Genomic DNA, 17,851 nt, shown 5'->3' with positions numbered 1-17,851 from the left:
CTAGTGGGCCTTAGAGTTCTGACGGGTCTCTGGAAAAGCGTGGAAAAACATGAACATGCCAACATGAATAGAAAAACATCAGCAACGAGAACATAATATTTTATGGAAGAGCACTGTTAGTTGTTTTAAGGTGAATATGTTATTGTTTAATATGAAGACAAAAGGGTTAGTGACATTGTGCCATTTCATTTCAGTGGGGTTTCCTTTTTAAAATGTTCTCAGAAAATATTTATACTATTCTTACAGGGGGTCTCCAGATTTGAGGGGTGTCTCAGTAGGCCCTGCAGAAGGAAGGTTCAGAACCCCTGGCAGCCATAGAAACTGATCCTGATTGGTAGGTAATAGTGCACCTATATATCTCTGATAGGATTAGCAACTTTTGTTGAATTCAGCTAATCAATACTGATGTTAATGTATCAGATTCATCTTAATCAATACTCATGTTAATTCAATTCATGCACATTCATCAATGAAAGTCAACTGATTGTGATAAGTAAATGGTTATTCAATGTGGAAGCTTCAGTACTTTATTTAAAATAAAATCAGCAAAATCAAAGTGGTTACAGTTCTTGAAATAAACATTTCAAAATCACTTTCAAATTGGAGCTGCAGTCTTTTAGATGGAAAAGTGCAAAAAGTGCTGGGTGGATCATTAGAAGATTTCCTATGTGAAGTCTATGGAATACATACACAATCAACAATATTCTACATATAGTGGTCCACTTCCTGCACTGGAACAGAGTATATGCAATATAGAAAAAGGCCTTTCGACCGATGTGCACTAGCTGAAAAACCTATTCTACTAAGGGAACATGAAGCCGTTGTTCTGCACGTACTGTACAGTAGACCCTCAAAACACCGACCAAGACACTATTATAGGAAGGTTGCAGAATCTAGAAAAAACATTGATTTGGCACATTTTCACCATCTTAATAACAGTTCAATATAGATTTTTGTTTGTTTGTGTGCATATACGTTCAGAACACAAAGCGATGTTTACTGCAATATACTGCAGTTATGGCACTCGCAGCTGGTAACATGTGCATACAGGTGTGGCATAACGGAGCCCCCAGTACAGGTCAGATTCACTGACTTCCTCTCGTGACTCCTCACTCTGCAACACTCCCACTTCTGTTCCAGTTGGAGAATACTGCGAGCAACAACCCATCTGAGGTTTAGAAAGAGGGAGGAGAGGAAGGAGAAGAGAAGAGGACCAGACAAGACATTCACATTGTAGTTATGTCACACACTCTTATCCAGAGAAACATACAATAAAGTGCACTAATAATCTCTGACCAGTCTTACCTTGTCTCTGTCCCACACTGGCCTTGACACGTGGGCAGCTGTAGTGTTGCTGTGCAGTTGTCTACAGTGATGTTCACACTAGAAACCCTGGTAGCACAGGTCTGGTTACCTGGGGTAGAGGCAACGGAAGTGTGTGAGTGGAAACAAATGCATAAACCTCATCATCACCACAGTTCTTTCTCTGAACTAATGTGCTCTATGTTGAACACTTTAACAATTATTTTTAACATAGGACAGACAAACAAAATACGAAAATATAGTTTTTTTTAATACAGTTCAGAGTTACATTGTAAATAATCATCCCCTGGAGCTATAAGAAACAGATACAAAGACTAGGAAACGTTATATTGTTGTTGATTTTCTAGTCTCTCCTTGCAGTGGAAACGTCCACAGTGAATAAGTGAACCACCTCAGTTCAACCACTAGATGTCTGGCTCTCCCTCTCTTCGTGGTCAGTGTGACCAGATATGATCATTTACCTACAACACGGACTAGAGATAAGAGTTAGCTTACATGTGTAGCAGCAATGTTGTTCGTCCCATACTCTGTCCTCCTAGAAATAAAAAAGTGACATTGAAAAGAATGTCCTTGTGACAGGTGTTGATGTAAAAATGTCTTCATAAATACATGTGATTGATACAGAGAAAGAGCAGCAGGTACCTCTGAGCAGTTCTGATGGGGACACACCCTTTTCACTGTCTGAGTGCCTTCTCTGGTACAGCTATAGGACTCACAGGGCAGGGCAAGGTCTGTCCATCTGTCTCCCACCTAACCAAACAGGCACATAGACATCAGCCAAGAAGAGCTGCCAATGTGTACAAAGGTCTTGTGTGTATGTATATATTTTTTTTCTGGTACAGTAGCTTTATAAAGTTGGTATTTCTAAACATCTAGGATGCTTACTTTGTAGGTCCTTCCATTATAGTTACATGTCTTCTCGACTGCAAAGGAAAGTGAGGTAATGTGAGCACTAGGAAGGTGAGTGTATTTCGAAACACCCTATACAAAAGACATGCATCATTATTATTCAGTATCAGGTCCATTATCTTACCACAGGTCTGTTCGCCACAGCAGCCGGTGACCAGGACTGAGTTCTGACTGCAGAAAGGTGCGGGGGAGGGGAGGTTAGGTTGACACTCCTCTGTCTTGGTTCGGTTGTTACACGTACACACCTGACAGTTGGACTGCCATGTCTCCCCAAGCTGTAAAACATAAGAACATTAATACTAAAAAGTACCAGTATATCAGCCCTGTAACCACAGAGCTGTAATCATGGAGCCATGAAAGCACATGGTCTTCTCACCTGCTTGTACTCTCCCAGTGGACCCTTGCAGTCTGGAAGACATGATGAAGAGGTTTAACTTGTTACACATAAAACATCAGTATAGTATGCATGGTTGGGGTCAATTCCAATCTAGTTGTAATTCACTCATGAAGCGGAGAATGTATGTTGAATTCAATTCGAATGTCAACAATCTGTTAAACTGTTTGGACTGTTTGAATTGGAAAACAATATTTGTATATTTCCCAGAAAATGAAATTAATGCACAAAGTGTGACAAAATATTTTGCACGATTTATTTTAAATTAATTTCAACTTGTATTTCCATATTACCAGTATAGCTAGGCTTTGACATGATCAGTCTGAAAGCCTGAAGGAATTGAATTCGAATGTGGAATTGTTGGGGATAATATTGAATTGGGAATTGAATTCGTGTAATTTAACTTACAATGGAATTGAGAGGAATTAAAGTATCTCTGCATTTAAAGTGACCTGGAATTAGAATTTTATTAAATGGAATTTACAGGGAGAGGGAATTGAATTAGAATTGAATGTGTGAAATTAACCCCAACCCTGATAGTATGTATAAATTGCACACCTGGAGGTCATTGCAGTCAATGTGTTCAGGCCAAATCCTGATTTGGGATACTCATAGTGCAGTGTTTCCCAAACTCAGTCCTCGGGACACCAAGGGGTGCACGTTTGATTTTGTTTACCCCTAACACTATCAAAGCTTGATGATTAGTTGATTATTTGAATCAACTGTGTAGTGTTAAGGCAAAAACCAAAATGTGCTCTCCTTGGGGTCTCGAGGACCGAGTTTGGGAAACCCTGTCCCTAGTTTGGGAAACCCTAACTCAGATGATCACAAGCTAAACTTCAACCTATACAAGTGGATTTCTCAAGTTAGGATTTGGCCCTAGGCTCAAGAGAGAATCCAAACTCCACTCACAGGGACAGTCCGACACGCAGATCTTCTTGTGCTCCTCAGCTCTGAACTGTCCTCTGAGACAGAAACATCCAGCCTTAACTTCCTCCAGTACTCTCCCTTGAACACGGACTCTGCAGAAAGAACGTGGAACACAAAAGACTCTTGAACTTTTCAGACACTTTTTTATACATTTAGACACGTAAAATGTCCTCTGTTAAATAGTTAGGACACAGGGAGATGGATTCACTTACCCTCCGTGACAGTAGTCATCCAATTGACCTTGGCACTCTCTGTACACCATCCCTGTTGGGCACCCAATAGCTGAAAAAAAGAAAGTTATTTAGTGAAATGTTCTTTCTCTCTTCTTGACCTTGTGTCTTAATGCATTTCCCCAGCATCAGTACACCATGATGGATGATTTTAATTTATTTATATATACACAAATACAACTACATTTCCTTCTTTTTTTTTTATCAACGCCTCAGCTGATTTTCCAAGCACCGATACACATTTCAGGAACTTTTTGAAAAAATTAGTTAAATTACCACAGGTCCCATTGGTGAGTTGTCTCCAGTTCACACAGATGCCTGCTTTCTTACACTCCTCAACAGCCTGCTCCAGAGGAGAACAAGCCATGTCGTTCCTCCCACACGAATCAAACCTACAGTTCCTCTCAAGCTGGCTCAGATCCACCCGCCTACTGCAATTTGCAAAAACTCTGTAAAGACACATACCAACAGACTGATCAACATACAGGAAAATAAACCTTCAATAGTTTTACAACACAACAAACTCAGTTTGTATGCTGCATGGTTTTATCTCAGTGTAATGTTTTATCATAGCTGTCGCAGCAACATTGAATGAAACGCCACAGATTTTTGGCCATTTGGGAGATCATCATGTGAAATAAATCAAATTGAATTGAATCATCCTACGGGTGATGGAGAAGGTCACAGAGGGGGCTTCCAGGACAGGGGGGTGGAGGAGGGCCTGGAGGATGGCATGGGACGTCCCTGGGAGCTGCGCTACACTCAGGCTTCAGAGGGTCCTCATAGATCCAGTCATAGGCGGTCTTATCACAGCAGCTGTCAGCTTCAGTCTCCCCACTTCTACGCACACAAGAGCTCCCACCGCACACACCTGCCAATGGCCAAAGATGTAAACGTAAGCTTGGTAACACACACATACATACACGATTGCACACATGCATGCAGGCAGGCACGCACACACAGACACTTCCTTGTCTAATACAAACCGCATTGTCCTTGGGTGTTATTCAGGAAATGCTCCATGGCCAAGGTGACAGTCAGAGTGTTGGATGGTGTGAGAGAGATATGTGAGCGTATCTCAGGGATGTATACAGACACCATATAGCCTGTCGTCTCAAACCTGATACCATTCTCCTCATAGGGAGGCTCGACATTCTTCTGGTTCAGAGTAGACTAGGACAGAGAGGAGCAGAATGGTTTGAGTGAGTGAGATCGCAGAAAGATCACCATCATGGCTATATATTCAAGAGACAATCAATAAAATGTGGTGACTACTGGAATGAATCAACAAATAATTTAATGACTGGATGGACGGATGAATGAATCCTTAAACCAATCAATCAATAAATGAAGTTGAAGACCGGCAGTACCTTCACCCTGTACTCATCCGGTACGATGCTGACAGTGGCCGTGTTGTTCTGGTACTGCAGGATGATGCCTTTGGCACAGGAGCCGTCCAACTCGGGAATACAGAAGTAGTTGTCCACGGCAACAGTCAGATGGTGACGCAGCGTTCTCTCCTTGACCAGGATGTAGGTACAATTATCCAGGAAGTCAAAGGTCACACCCTGGAAGGAGATGTAGTGAGGGTCGCCATAGACGTCACAGCGACCTGGGGGACAGGGGGAATAAGAGTAGAGGGGCATAAGAGTAGAGGGGGAATAAGAGAGGAACTGACTTATAATAAGTGCATTCCCATAAGGAAGACAAAACTACATAAAAAGAGCATCAGAATTTGCAGGAAGTAAAACCCTCTTCAAAAACAAGATACACGGATAGACAAACTCTAGCACTTCACACAAAGGAACAGACAGGCAGCCAGACTCACAATCACACTTCCAGTAGTCACAGCATCCATCTGAGACTCTGACCATCTGTCCCCTGGGGCACATGGTGGGGCGAACTGGATTCGGACAGGTGACTGAAGTCATCTCTATCTTCCCATCCTTACAAGTCTTATTGAAGCAGTCTTCTGTCCACTTCTCTCCACACGCCCATATCTGGTTTCTCTTCAGGTCTCTACACTCACAAACTGGAAACAAGGTGAAGATTTGACTTAAACACAGTGGAACAATTTCTACATCTATTTGTAAGGTCAGTATTCGTGTAGATTTGAGAGATATCAACCAATATCAACAATCCAAATTGCCAAAACTATATTTAAATATGTTGGCCTACTTGTACGTGTTGTAGACTCTGTAGATATTGTTGTTGACATCGTTGTTGGACGCGTGGATGTTGTTGATTCAGAGGTAGTGGGAGATCGTGTAGAGGAGGTTGTTAGTTGACTTGTGTACAGGGTTGTAGCTTCAGTCGGTGGTCCTTCAGATGTTGGTTCGGTTGTAGATGTTGGTTCAACATATTTGGTGGTAGAATATGAGAAGGTAGTTGTGGGTTGTGTAGATGTTAATTTAGTTGTAGTTTCAGTGTATGCTGTAGTTGCTTCTGCTGTAGTGTTTTGTCCGGCTGTAGTACTCAACACGTACACAACTGGTGAACTATGTTGAGTATTTGTAGGTCCTGTAACTATCGTTGGGAATAGTGTGGTTGTATATTCAGGTGTGGTTCTTGTTGTTGTGGGTTGTGTAGGTGTGGTTGTAGATTCAGGTGTACTAGTGGGTTGTGTAGGTGTGGTTGTGGGTTGAGTAGGTGTGGTTGTATATTCAGGTGTAGTAGTGGGTTCTGTAGGCGTGGTTGTATATTCAGGTGTAGTAGTGGGTTGTGTAGGCGTGGTTGTATATTCAGGTGTAGTAGTGGGTTGTGTAGGTGTGGTTGTAGATTCAGGTGTAGCAGTGGGTTGTGTAGGTGCGGTTGTAGATGCAGGTGTAGTAGTGGGTTGTGTAGGTGTGGTTGTAGATTCAGGTGTAGTAGTGGGTTGTGTAGGTGTGGTTGTATATTCAGGTGTATTAGTGGGTTGTGTAGGTGTGGTTGTAGATGCAGGTGTAGTAGTCAGTATAGTTGTAGGTTCAGGTGTAGATCTCATTGTAGTTGATTGTGTAGCTGTGGTTGTAGGTTCAGGTGTGGTAGTGGGTTGTTTAGGTGTGGTTGTATATTCAGGTGTAGTAGTCAGTATAGTTGTTGTAGGTTCAGGTGTAGATCTCATTGTAGTTGATTGTGTAGCTGTGGTTGTAGGTTCAGGTGTAGTAGTCAGTATAGTTGTTGTAGGTTCAGGTGTAGATCTCATTGTAGTTGATGGTGTAGCTGTGGTTGTAGGTTCAGGTGTGGTAGTGGGTTGTGTAGCTGTGGTTGTAGGTTCAGGTGTAGTAGTGGGTTGTGTAGCTGTGGTTGTAGGTTCAGGTGTAGTAGTCAGTATAGTTGTTGTAGGTTCAGGTGTAGATCTCATTGTAGTTGATGGTGTAGCTGTGGTTGTAGGTTCAGGTGTAGATATCATTGTAGTTGATTGTGTAGCTGTGGTTGTAGGTTCAGGTGTGGTAGTGGGTTGTGTAGCTGTGGTTGTAGGTTCAGGTGTAGTAGTCAGTATAGTTGTTGTAGGTTCAGGTGTAGATCTCATTGTAGTTGATGGTGTAGCTGTGGTTGTAGGTTCAGGTGTGGTAGTGGGTTGTGTAGCTGTGGTTGTAGGTTCAGGTGTAGTAGTCAGTATAGTTGTTGTAGGTTCAGGTGTAGTTATCATTGTAGTGGGTTGTGTAGCTGTGGTTGTAGGTTCAGGTGTAGTAGTCAGTATAGTTGTTGTAGGTTCAGGTGTAGATATCATTGTAGTTGATGGTGTAGCTGTGGTTGTAGGTTCAGGTGTGGTAGTGGGTTGTGTAGGTGTGGTTGTAGGTTCAGGTGTAGTAGTCAGTATAGTTGTTGTAGGTTCAGGTGTAGTTATCATTGTAGTTGATTGTGTAGCTGTGGTTGTAGGTTCAGGTGTGGTAGTGGGTTGTGTAGGTGTGGTTGTAGGTTCAGGTGTAGTAGTCAGTATAGTTGTTGTAGGTTCAGGTGTAGATCTCATTGTAGTGGGTTGTGTAGCTGTGGTTGTAGGTTCAGGTGTAGTAGTCAGTATAGTTGTTGTAGGTTCAGGTGTAGTTCTCATTGTAGTTGATTGTGTAGCTGTGGTTGTAGGTTCAGGTGTGGTAGTGGGTTGTATAGGTGTGGTTGTAGGTTCAGGTGTAGTAGTCAGTATAGTTGTTGTAGGTTCAGGTGTAGATATTATTGTAGTTGATTGTGTAGCTGTGGTTGTAGGTTCAGGTGTGGTAGTGGGTTGTGTAGGTGTGGTTGTAGGTTCAGGTGTAGTAGTCAGTATAGTTGTTGTAGGTTCAGGTGTAGATATCATTGTAGTTGATGGTGTAGCTGTGGTTGTAGGTTCAGGTGTGGTAGTGGGTTGTGTAGCTGTGGTTGTATATTCAGGTGTAGTAGTCAGTATAGTTGTTGTAGGTTCAGGTGTAGTTATCATTGTAGTGGGTTGTGTAGCTGTGGTTGTAGGTTCAGGTGTAGTAGTCAGTATAGTTGTTGTAGGTTCAGGTGTAGATATCATTGTAGTTGATGGTGTAGCTGTGGTTGTAGGTTCAGGTGTGGTAGTGGGTTGTGTAGGTGTGGTTGTATATTCAGGTGTAGTAGTCAGTATAGTTGTTGTAGGTTCAGGTGTAGTTATCATTGTAGTGGGTTGTGTAGCTGTGGTTGTAGGTTCAGGTGGGGTAGTGGTTTGATCAGGACCTAAAGAGGCAAATCACATAAATGGATGTGTTAATACAGCATTTTGTATTTATTATTTCACCTTTATTTAACCAGGTAGGCCAGTTGAGAACAAGTTCTCATTTACAACTGCGACCTGCATTCCTGATAATATAATACTTTAATTTAAGTCAGTCACAATTGTGATCAAAGTCTTAACTGATTTACAAATACATTAATGCAGTCATAACTTATATCCACTTACCACAGTTAATACGCCCCTGTTCACAAGTGCTGTAGACAGAGAACGCCGTAAAAGATCAGTTACCATTCTCCTGTATGTTACATTTATTTTCCCTTTCTCATTTCCTCACATAGGCCTACATGCACTGATATACTGTAAATAAGTACTCACCATTTCTCAGTGGGTTTCCTGATAACTGTACCAGGTTTAACCATAGTCTCGTTGGAATAACAGGTGCAGTTGTCCAAAGTGGAGCAACTCCTTGTGTTCTCATCATAGTATGGAGCCTCTGCTGGGCATCTCGGGTAGCAGCCTGCACACAGAGACAATGTCAGAGTTAGCATTAAGGTCAACATCACTGTGAGGAGTAGATTAATTTCTCATGACAGATCTAAACATACATGTAAACTTAACTTCTCTAGGGTAGGGGGCAGCATTCGGAATTTTGGATGAAATGCATGCCCAAAATAAACTGCCTGCTTCTCGGGCCCAGAAGATATGATATGCATATAACTGGTAGATTTAGATAGAAAACACGCTAAAGTTTCCAAAACTGTTAAAATAGTGTTTGAGTATAACAGAACTGATTTGGCAGGCAAAAACCTAAGAAAAATCCATTCAGGAAGTATTTATTTTGGGGTTTTGTAGTTTTCTATTCAATGCCATTACAGTATCCATTGACTTGCAGTTGCAGTTTCTATGCCTTCCACTAGATGTCAACAGTCTTTAGAAATTGTTTCAGGCTTGTATTCTGAAAAATGAAGAAGTAAGAGCAGTCTGAATGAATGGACCCTAAAGTGTCACAGAGCTTTTTCATGCGCGAGACCGAGAGATTGCGTTTCTTGTTTACCTTTTAAATTGACGACGTTATTGTCCGGTTGAAATATTATCGATTATTTAGGCTAAAAACAACCTAAGGCTTGAATATAAACATCGTTTGACATGTTTCTATGAACTTTACGGCAACAATTTAGATTTTTTTGTCTTCCTGTTTTGACTGCGTTTGAGCCTGTGGATTACTGAAGAAAACGCGCAAATAAAATGGAGGTTTTTGGATATAAAGAGACTTTATCGAACAAAAAGGAACATTTATTGAGTAAATGAATGTCTGCTGAGTGCAACCATATGAAGATCATCAAAGGTAAGGGATACATTTTATCTCTATTTCTGACTTGTGTAACTCATCTACTTGGCTGGTTACTGTTTGTAATGATTTGTCTAGTGGGCTATGTTCTCAAATAATCGTAAGGTATGCTTTCGCCGTAAAGCGTTTTTAAAATCTGACACCGTGGTTGGATTCACAAGAAGTTAATCTTTAAACCTATGTAAAATATGTTTTGTTTTCTGAATTTCTATAATGAGTATTTCTGTATTTGAATTTGGCGCCCAGCAGTTTCACTGGCTGTTGAAGAGGTGGGACGCTACCGTCTCACGTGCCCAAGAGAGGTTAAACAGAATTATCTATTAGTGTACACAAGATTTGGTTCTGGGATCATAGCCTGGTGACAGGTCTGTTTGACAGCACAAACAGATCCGGGACCATGTTAGATGGATCATCCATCATTAATTGAGTCAGTTCAGTTACCTTCCAACTTGCCAGTGAAGAGGTTGTTTTTGCCACAGGTCTTGATCTGTCCACAGGGATCGTAGTGCCAGCTACTGTGGCCCTGCTCATTGTAGTAGTCGCAGTATACCGCTGTATGGGTAGATGGAGGAATAGTTATTTTAAACACTGTTTCAATAACACATACAGTTGAAGTCGGAAGTTTACATACACCTTAGCCAAATACATATAAACTCAGTTTCACAATTCCTGACATTTAATCCTCGTAAAAATCTCCTGTCTTAGGTCATTTAGAATCACCACTTTATTTTAAGAATGTGAAAATAATAGTAGAGAGAAAGATTGATTTCAGCTTTTATTTCTTTCATCACATTCCCAGTGGGTCAAAAGTTTACATACACTCAATTAGTATTTGGTAGCATTGCCTTTAAATTGTTTAACATGGGTCAAATGTTTTGGGTGGCCTTCAACAAGCTTCCCACAATAAGTTGGGGGAATTTTGGCCCATTCCTCCTGACAGAGCTGGTGTAACTGAGTCAGTTTTGTAGGCCTCCTTGCCCGCACATGCTTGTTCAGTTCTGCCCACAAATTTTCTATGGGATTGAGGTCAGGGCTTTGTGATGGCCACTCCAATACCTTGACTTTATTGTCTTTAAGCCATTTTGCCACAACTTTGGAAGTATGCTTGGGGTCATTGTCCATTTGAAAGACCCATTTGCGACCAAGCTTTAACTTCCTGACTGATGTCTCGAGATGTTGCTTCAATATATTTACATCATTTTCTTTCCTCATGATGCCATCTATTTTGTGAAGTGCACCAGTCCCCTCCTGCAGCAAAGCACCCCCACAACATGATGCTGCCACCCCCGTACTCCACGGTTGGGATGGTGTTCTTCGGCTTGCAAGCTTCCCCTTCTTTCCTCCAAACATAACGGTCGTCATTATGGCCAAACACTTCTATTTTGGTTTCATCAGACCAGAGGACATTTCTCCAAAAAGTACGATCTTTGTTCCCATGTGTAGTTGCAAACCGTAGTCTGGCTTTTTTATGGCGGTTTTGGAGAAGTAGTTTCTTCCTTGCTGAGTGGCCTTTCAGGTTATGTCGATATAGGACTTGTTTTACTGTGGATATAGATACTTTTGTACCTGTTTCCTCCAGCATCTTCACAAGGTCCTTTGCTGTTGTTCTGGGATTGATTTGCACTTTTCGCACCAAAGTACGTTCATCTCTAGGAGACAGAACGTGTCTCCTTCCTGAGCGATATGACGGCTGCGTGGTCCCATGGTGTTTATACTTGCGTACCATTGTTTGTACAGATGAACGTAGTACCTTCAGGCATTTGGAAATTACTCCCAAGGATGAACCAGACTTTTATTTTCTTATTTTATTTTACCTTTATTTAACTAGGCAAGTCAGTTAAGAACAAATTCTTATTTTCAATGACGGCCTAGGAACAGACTTGTGGAGGTCTACAATTTTTTTGTACTGAGGTATTGGCTGATTTTCTTTTGATTTTCCCATGATGTCAAGCAAAGAGGCACTGAGTTTGAAGGTAGGCCTTGAAATACATCCACAGGTACACCTCCAACTGACTCAAATGATGTCAATTAGCCTATCAGCAGCTTCTAAAGCCATGACATCATTTTATGGAATTTTCCAAGCTGTTTAAAGGCACAGTCAACTTAGTGTATGTAAACTTCTGACCCACTGGAATTGTGATTCAGTGAATTATAAGTGAAATAATCTGTCTGTAAACAATTGTTGGAAAAATGTATTGTGTCATGCACAAAGTAGATGTCCTAACCGACTTGCCAAACCTATAGTTTGCTAACAAGACATTTGTGGAGTGGTTGAAAAATGAGTTTTAATGACTCCAACCTAAGTGTGTGTAAACTTTTGACTTCAAATGTAAGTAGCATTTAATTGAAAGACTATCCTGGGCAGGCTCATACTTATTTAAAAAATAACAATAAAGCATTACTTTTAAATGATATATTGAGGATAATATTTGTGTCAGTTGTGATCTGTTACGTACGGCACATGTCTGGCGTTCTCCAGCGTACACACACGTCCTGGTCACTGCATGCCTCAGCGTAGGCCGCCACGGCCGTACAGAAACCCAAAAACTTCCCCTCAAACTCACAGGAGCACGACTCCAACACACAGGCCTGGTAGTAGGGCTCTGGGTCCACCTGGAGAACAAAGCAGAACATCTTACCTGAATGTCTCCTTAAATGTGTTACATAATAATATAATACATGCAATTTCGCAGATGCATTTAGGGGTACATAAACATTTAAAATACCTTGTATGGGTGTACGTGGGAATCAAACCCACTATCCTGGCATTGAAAGCACCATAATCTACCAACTGAGCTACAAAGGACCCACATGTTTGTGGTGAACTATGCCTTTAAGCCTACCTTTAAGTGGAGGTGTGTGATGTTTGGGGTAAACTAACCTTTTAAGCGTATCTCTTTGGCAGTCCTTAATAAAAGGTGTTTAACGTTTGGGGTGACCTGTCCTTTTAAGCGAACTGTACCTTCAAGTGGCAGTCCTTAAAGGTGTCTCCCCTGAGGATCATACAGCGTCTCTCGGCCCAGGCGGAGCAGTAGGAGTGGCGCTGGCACGGAAACACCTCATTGGTCACGTCAGAGCAGGGGGGTGTGGCCGTCTTCCAGCTGTTGCCGAAGGCGAGGGGGCTGGACACCACCGATGACCCGCTTATCTGCAGATCGTTCATCTCGTTGGAATCGAAGTTCCCGCAAAGTCCACACACTCGGTTCTGTGAAAGTACAGCTGATTAATTAGGTAATAAACTTAATAATAATCAAATTAATTCATGAGTTACTAACTTAGGCAAGAGAGCTGTGCAAACTTAACCATAGCTTAATACTAAACAGTACTTAGTAGATATGAAATTATATTTCAGCAGTTGCAATGATATTTCAGTAGTTGAAATGATCAACGAGCAATAGGGAAATCTTACAGGTTACATCTTTAACGTCTAGATAGAGAGAACTCACCCTCCAACGGTCGTCCAGTATGACGGTAAGTCTGGTGTGTTTGTCCCAGATGAGGGTTAGTCCTCTCGAAGGCACTGAGATCATGATGTAGAGGCCCACAGTGTGGGTGGAGTACAGAGGCTCAGCCTCCAGAGAAGCCCATCCCCCTTGGAGCCGTCTCGTCACCTTCATTTCATTCAGAGTCAGAGTGACATTACCCTGAGAGAAAAGACAAACACCTCATTAATGAAGTTAATAACTCTCCATATTACAGTCCTACTACCACATACGTTAATCAATACAATTAATATCTATCTGGTGATCCCAAGTGGTGCTTAGTCCTATTAACAAAACACATCCCGAACAAACTGAGGGGTAGTTCTATTTAATAATAATGGACTTCAAAAGCATGGCATGACAGAGGAGAGAAGTGAGCTAAGTGTATTACCAGCAGGTCTAACACGATGGTCCGGGAACAGGTCAGAGCCTCGTCACAGCACGGGACACTCTCCACTTTGACAGAAAACGAGCCGGCTTCACTACCACAGCCATCCTATGAGAGAAGGAGGAAAACAGCAGAATTGTAGATGTTTTTTGTAAAGAAGCAGTACCGTTAATTTCACAGCAGTATAGAATAGAAAACAAAACAAATATCCCTAACAAAATAAACAACACTGCTTGATAACCCAATGAAAAGGTGATATCAGATTGCCTTCTGTGACTCACCTCCACTAATGTGTACTGACAGTTCCCATCGTAGCGGTACCATTTAGAGTCGAAGGTTTGATAGTGTCCGTTTCCATACACCAGGCATGTACCAGGGCATGGTTCATCTACACAGCTCCACTGGGCATGGTGGCAGGTGCTGGGAAGTGGATGGAGACAAACTTTTAGGTTGGCGATTCTGAACTTCCACTTCAGTATACATTTTTGCTTAATCATGTATTGATGTTAGTTTTAATTTTATTTTACCTTTATTTAACTAGGCAAGTCAGTTAAGAACAAATTCTTATTTTCAATGGCGGCCTAGGAACAGTGGGTTAACTGCCTTGTTCACGGGCAGAACGACAGCAATTCGATCTTGCAACCTTTCGGTTAGTAGTACAAAGCTCTAACCACTAGGCTACGTGAAAAATCAACTTAAGTAGAGGTTTGGATTCAAATTATGGATTATATTTCAGACAGTAAGTATGAAACACTATCTATAATATCTTTGCTTCAGCTTAGAATCAGACAAACACTTCCTGATGTTCGTACAGATAGTCTGTAATTGATACACATTGATACACACTGCAGAAGTAGCAAGGCAACAGTTGTGGCTCACTCACCATGTTCTACAGTTGGTCTTGACACTCTGTCCCGCTTTGAACACTCTGCCGCTGTACTGACAGGTGCAGTTGTCCACAGTGACACACACACCCCTATGGTCTTCCAACTGGCCCCCTGGACAGTAACAGCCACTTGTACAACTCTGAACAGCACTCTGGGAACAAAGAAGATGAGTGTCTCATTACAATTCAATGCTAATTGAATCAATGAACAGTTTTCAGTTCTACTTTTGGGCTAGCATGAAATATTAACTTTTTATTGCATTTTTTATATTAACTGTGAACTTACTGTTGGTTTGCTCAGACTGGCACATGTTGTTTGAGCTGTGTCTATGGATAATTGTGAGCAATGCACACAAACCTTCCCCTGGGTGCAACCTGAAACAGACAGTAGCATACAGTATTATATTTGAAGGCATATCAAACACACAAAAATACTGCAATATCATGTAAGAATTAGACCATCAAGAGGCTATTAAATAAAAATATATATTTACCACAATCTTCAGAGCACAGCAATTCTCCATCCTCACATTTGCTGCAAAAGAGTATAAAAAGGTGGATGTAAGATGTTGGTGTATAGGCTGTCTGATCGTCATCAGTGATCAGGCCAACCACCGCTGTGTCATCAGCAAACGTAATGGTGGTGTTGGAATCCTGCGCGGCCACGCAGTTGTGGGTGAACAGGGAGTACAGGAGGAGACTAAGCACGTAACCCTGAGGGGCGCCCATGTCGAGGGTCAGAGTGACAGATGTGTTGTTGCCTACCCTCAACACCTGGGGGTGGCCCATCTGGAAGTCCAGGATCCAGTCAGTTGCAGAGGGAGGTGTTCAGTCCCAGGGTCAGCAGGATTGCTTCTTTGCATTTTTTAATAATGGATTTAATGGTGCTCCGTGGGATGTTCAAAGTTTCGGATCTTTTTTTATAACTCAACCCTGATCTGTACTTCTCCACAACTTTGTTCATGGTATCGCTTGCTTGGTGGTGCCTCTTGCTTAGTGGTGTTGCAGACTCTGGGGCATTTCAGAACAGGTGTATATATACTGTGGGTACAGCAGGTCAGCCACCAGGGGAAGACTCGTCGAGGCCTGGTGACAGACGGAGTATACATCACGAGGCGATGGCTCCATCTGCTGGACCTGCCAGGTCTCGACGGGCTCTCCGTCCAGGACTAATTGGGGCTGATTGCTCACCAGCTGTACAAGCCCCATAAAGCTGCCAAAAGGGCAGCACACAGGAGAGGACTGGGGGAAGTAAGGTGACTTTCGTGTAGTTGGAGACGGTGCCCGAGCGAAGACGTTTGTGTGCCAAGCAGGATACAGCAAGACCCGGAGCCCTGAAGACGGTATGTCGGAGAGGGTCTCATGGGGGAGATCTATCCTTTTCTTTTGATTTTTACTTAATAAACACCCTTGTAACCGAGCTAATCCTACTCTGTCCGTGTCTGATCTGTGTAAACGCCTTGACCAAACCACCTGGTCTGCCACAATACACTGAGATCATGTGACCGATCATGTGACACTTAGATTGCACACAGGTGGACTTTATTTAACTAATAATGTGACTTCTGAAGGTAATTGGTTGCACCAGATCTTATTTAGCGGCTTCATAGCAAAGGGGGTGAATACGTAAGCACGCACCACTTTTTCGTATTTTATTTTGTATAATTTTAGTTGTATAAACAAGTAATTTTTTAAATTTCACTTCACCAATTTGGACTATTTTGTGTACGTCCATTACATGACATCCAAATAAAAATCGATTTAAATTACAGGTTGTAATGCAACAAAATAGGAAAAACGTCACTAGGATGAATAGTTTTTCAAGGCACTATATATATATAGGATCACATACTAGTAGAGAAGTGAATGGAAACTGTAGAGTTCCAGTCTGTAGAACAGTTTTTGCCCAAAATCAGCATTCTTTAAAAGCTGTTCACCACTGGAACCAACTACCAGATAACGAAAAATGGTGACTAGTGTCAGTGCTTTTACACAAAAAGCAGTATGAAGAAGAGCAGGTTTGTAACCTTTTTCTTTGCTGCTTGTTTTTGTTGCTGTTTTTTACAACTTATGGTTCCAATAGAAATGTGTCCAATGATTATGTGCAATATCTTGACTTTTGTCTGTAAACGTATCTGTATATCCTGACCTCTGTTTTTGTTATTATTTCTAAGAAGAATACGAAAATGTGTCTAATGTTTGTGTGTTGTCTGTCCGTATATAATGTGTTTTCTTGTTTATATGTTACCATGCCGGGGACTTCAGATGGAAATTAGCTGTTGAATAAATCTGGTCCAACGCATCTTTTCTCAAGTGTATTGAGACTTATGTTTTGCTGTACATTGTCCCTGTTCAAATAAACGTAATAACAATAATAACAAACAGTAGCATGTTTTGTAATAGGATCTCCTGTTTTTTGTGCAAGAGTCAAATTATTTATGCTGACATTGTCATCTGTAATGACACCTCCATAGCAGTACGTAAGAGGAACTCACCACTGTCGTCCATCGATGATAACAGGTCCTGGTGGTGTGACTCCTCCCTGATGGTGACATGGACACTGGGCCTTCGAGGTACAGGTGAGCCCCCCGGTCAGATGAGTGCCCTCCAGGCAGCCACAGCCCTCCACAGGTGCATCCTCCACCCCACACCTGGGGTCTGGCCGGGATAGGGAGAGACAGGTGCTGTTGCACGCCTGCATTTCGTAGTCAAACCTCTGATTGTTCTCACACGATACCGCTGGAAATCCAAAATTACATTCATGTTAGTAAACATTTACAGAAAATGGCAGAAATATTGGTCAGAGAGAAATCCAAACCAGTTTAATTGGAATGAATGGCAATAGAGAAGCAGTTGATGCATTTCCTGTTTTTACTTTTGCAGGGAAATAAAAGTAATGTGATACAGTATATCAGAAATTGTGTAATAGAATTATTGTCAATCTAAAATATTGTCATATAAATACAGTTTACACAGGTTTTATACCAATGTTCTGTATAAATAGCCTATAAAATATATCTTGACACACCATACATTTCTCAATGTTTGTTTTCTTGGAAAGCTGTGATTGCTATCATACGATACAATATCAGTACTTGTTTGCGTTTACAACGTGTCTAAGTCCTATCACAAACTCATTTCAGCCAGTGTATGGCTGTGGATTGACTGCATTGTTCGTATGGAATGTAAATTAGAAACATTATTGGAATCATTCCACCTAACAAACATACTGTGCAAATAATATTCAAGTATATTGTTTTACACAATATCGTATCACAGCACTGGCTGACCACTGGCTTACCAAAATGTC

General features: G+C 41.6%; 1 protein-coding gene across 1 annotated transcript in view; it reads right to left on the bottom strand.

Annotated features, from left to right (window-relative positions):
* Nucleotides 1-511: 511 nt before the first annotated feature.
* The window catches only part of LOC120031781 (mucin-2-like), a 36,943-nt gene continuing 19,603 nt past the window's right edge, over nucleotides 512-17,851 (bottom strand). The window contains exons 18-44 of the mRNA XM_038977601.1: nucleotides 17,037-17,280; nucleotides 15,036-15,076; nucleotides 14,828-14,916; nucleotides 14,539-14,693; nucleotides 13,937-14,075; nucleotides 13,659-13,763; nucleotides 13,232-13,429; nucleotides 12,748-12,990; nucleotides 12,242-12,398; nucleotides 10,227-10,337; nucleotides 8,813-8,954; nucleotides 8,663-8,691; nucleotides 5,965-8,439; nucleotides 5,615-5,818; nucleotides 5,157-5,398; nucleotides 4,773-4,959; nucleotides 4,453-4,657; nucleotides 4,063-4,235; nucleotides 3,769-3,838; nucleotides 3,539-3,648; nucleotides 2,609-2,640; nucleotides 2,357-2,507; nucleotides 2,209-2,246; nucleotides 1,966-2,073; nucleotides 1,819-1,858; nucleotides 1,306-1,414; nucleotides 512-1,168 (exon numbers count right to left, since the gene is read on the bottom strand). Coding sequence (XP_038833529.1) covers nucleotides 997-1,168; nucleotides 1,306-1,414; nucleotides 1,819-1,858; nucleotides 1,966-2,073; nucleotides 2,209-2,246; nucleotides 2,357-2,507; nucleotides 2,609-2,640; nucleotides 3,539-3,648; nucleotides 3,769-3,838; nucleotides 4,063-4,235; nucleotides 4,453-4,657; nucleotides 4,773-4,959; nucleotides 5,157-5,398; nucleotides 5,615-5,818; nucleotides 5,965-8,439; nucleotides 8,663-8,691; nucleotides 8,813-8,954; nucleotides 10,227-10,337; nucleotides 12,242-12,398; nucleotides 12,748-12,990; nucleotides 13,232-13,429; nucleotides 13,659-13,763; nucleotides 13,937-14,075; nucleotides 14,539-14,693; nucleotides 14,828-14,916; nucleotides 15,036-15,076; nucleotides 17,037-17,280 — 5,969 coding nt within the window. The 3' untranslated portion in view covers nucleotides 512-996. The remainder of the gene's footprint in view (nucleotides 1,169-1,305; nucleotides 1,415-1,818; nucleotides 1,859-1,965; nucleotides 2,074-2,208; nucleotides 2,247-2,356; nucleotides 2,508-2,608; nucleotides 2,641-3,538; nucleotides 3,649-3,768; nucleotides 3,839-4,062; nucleotides 4,236-4,452; nucleotides 4,658-4,772; nucleotides 4,960-5,156; nucleotides 5,399-5,614; nucleotides 5,819-5,964; nucleotides 8,440-8,662; nucleotides 8,692-8,812; nucleotides 8,955-10,226; nucleotides 10,338-12,241; nucleotides 12,399-12,747; nucleotides 12,991-13,231; nucleotides 13,430-13,658; nucleotides 13,764-13,936; nucleotides 14,076-14,538; nucleotides 14,694-14,827; nucleotides 14,917-15,035; nucleotides 15,077-17,036; nucleotides 17,281-17,851) is intronic.

Source organism: Salvelinus namaycush, chromosome 38 (assembly GCF_016432855.1).
Source record: "Salvelinus namaycush isolate Seneca chromosome 38, SaNama_1.0, whole genome shotgun sequence".
Taxonomy (NCBI): domain Eukaryota; kingdom Metazoa; phylum Chordata; class Actinopteri; order Salmoniformes; family Salmonidae; genus Salvelinus; species Salvelinus namaycush.
The sequence above is the reverse complement of the archived record's forward strand: the minus strand, read 5'-3'. Positions and strand labels throughout refer to the sequence as shown.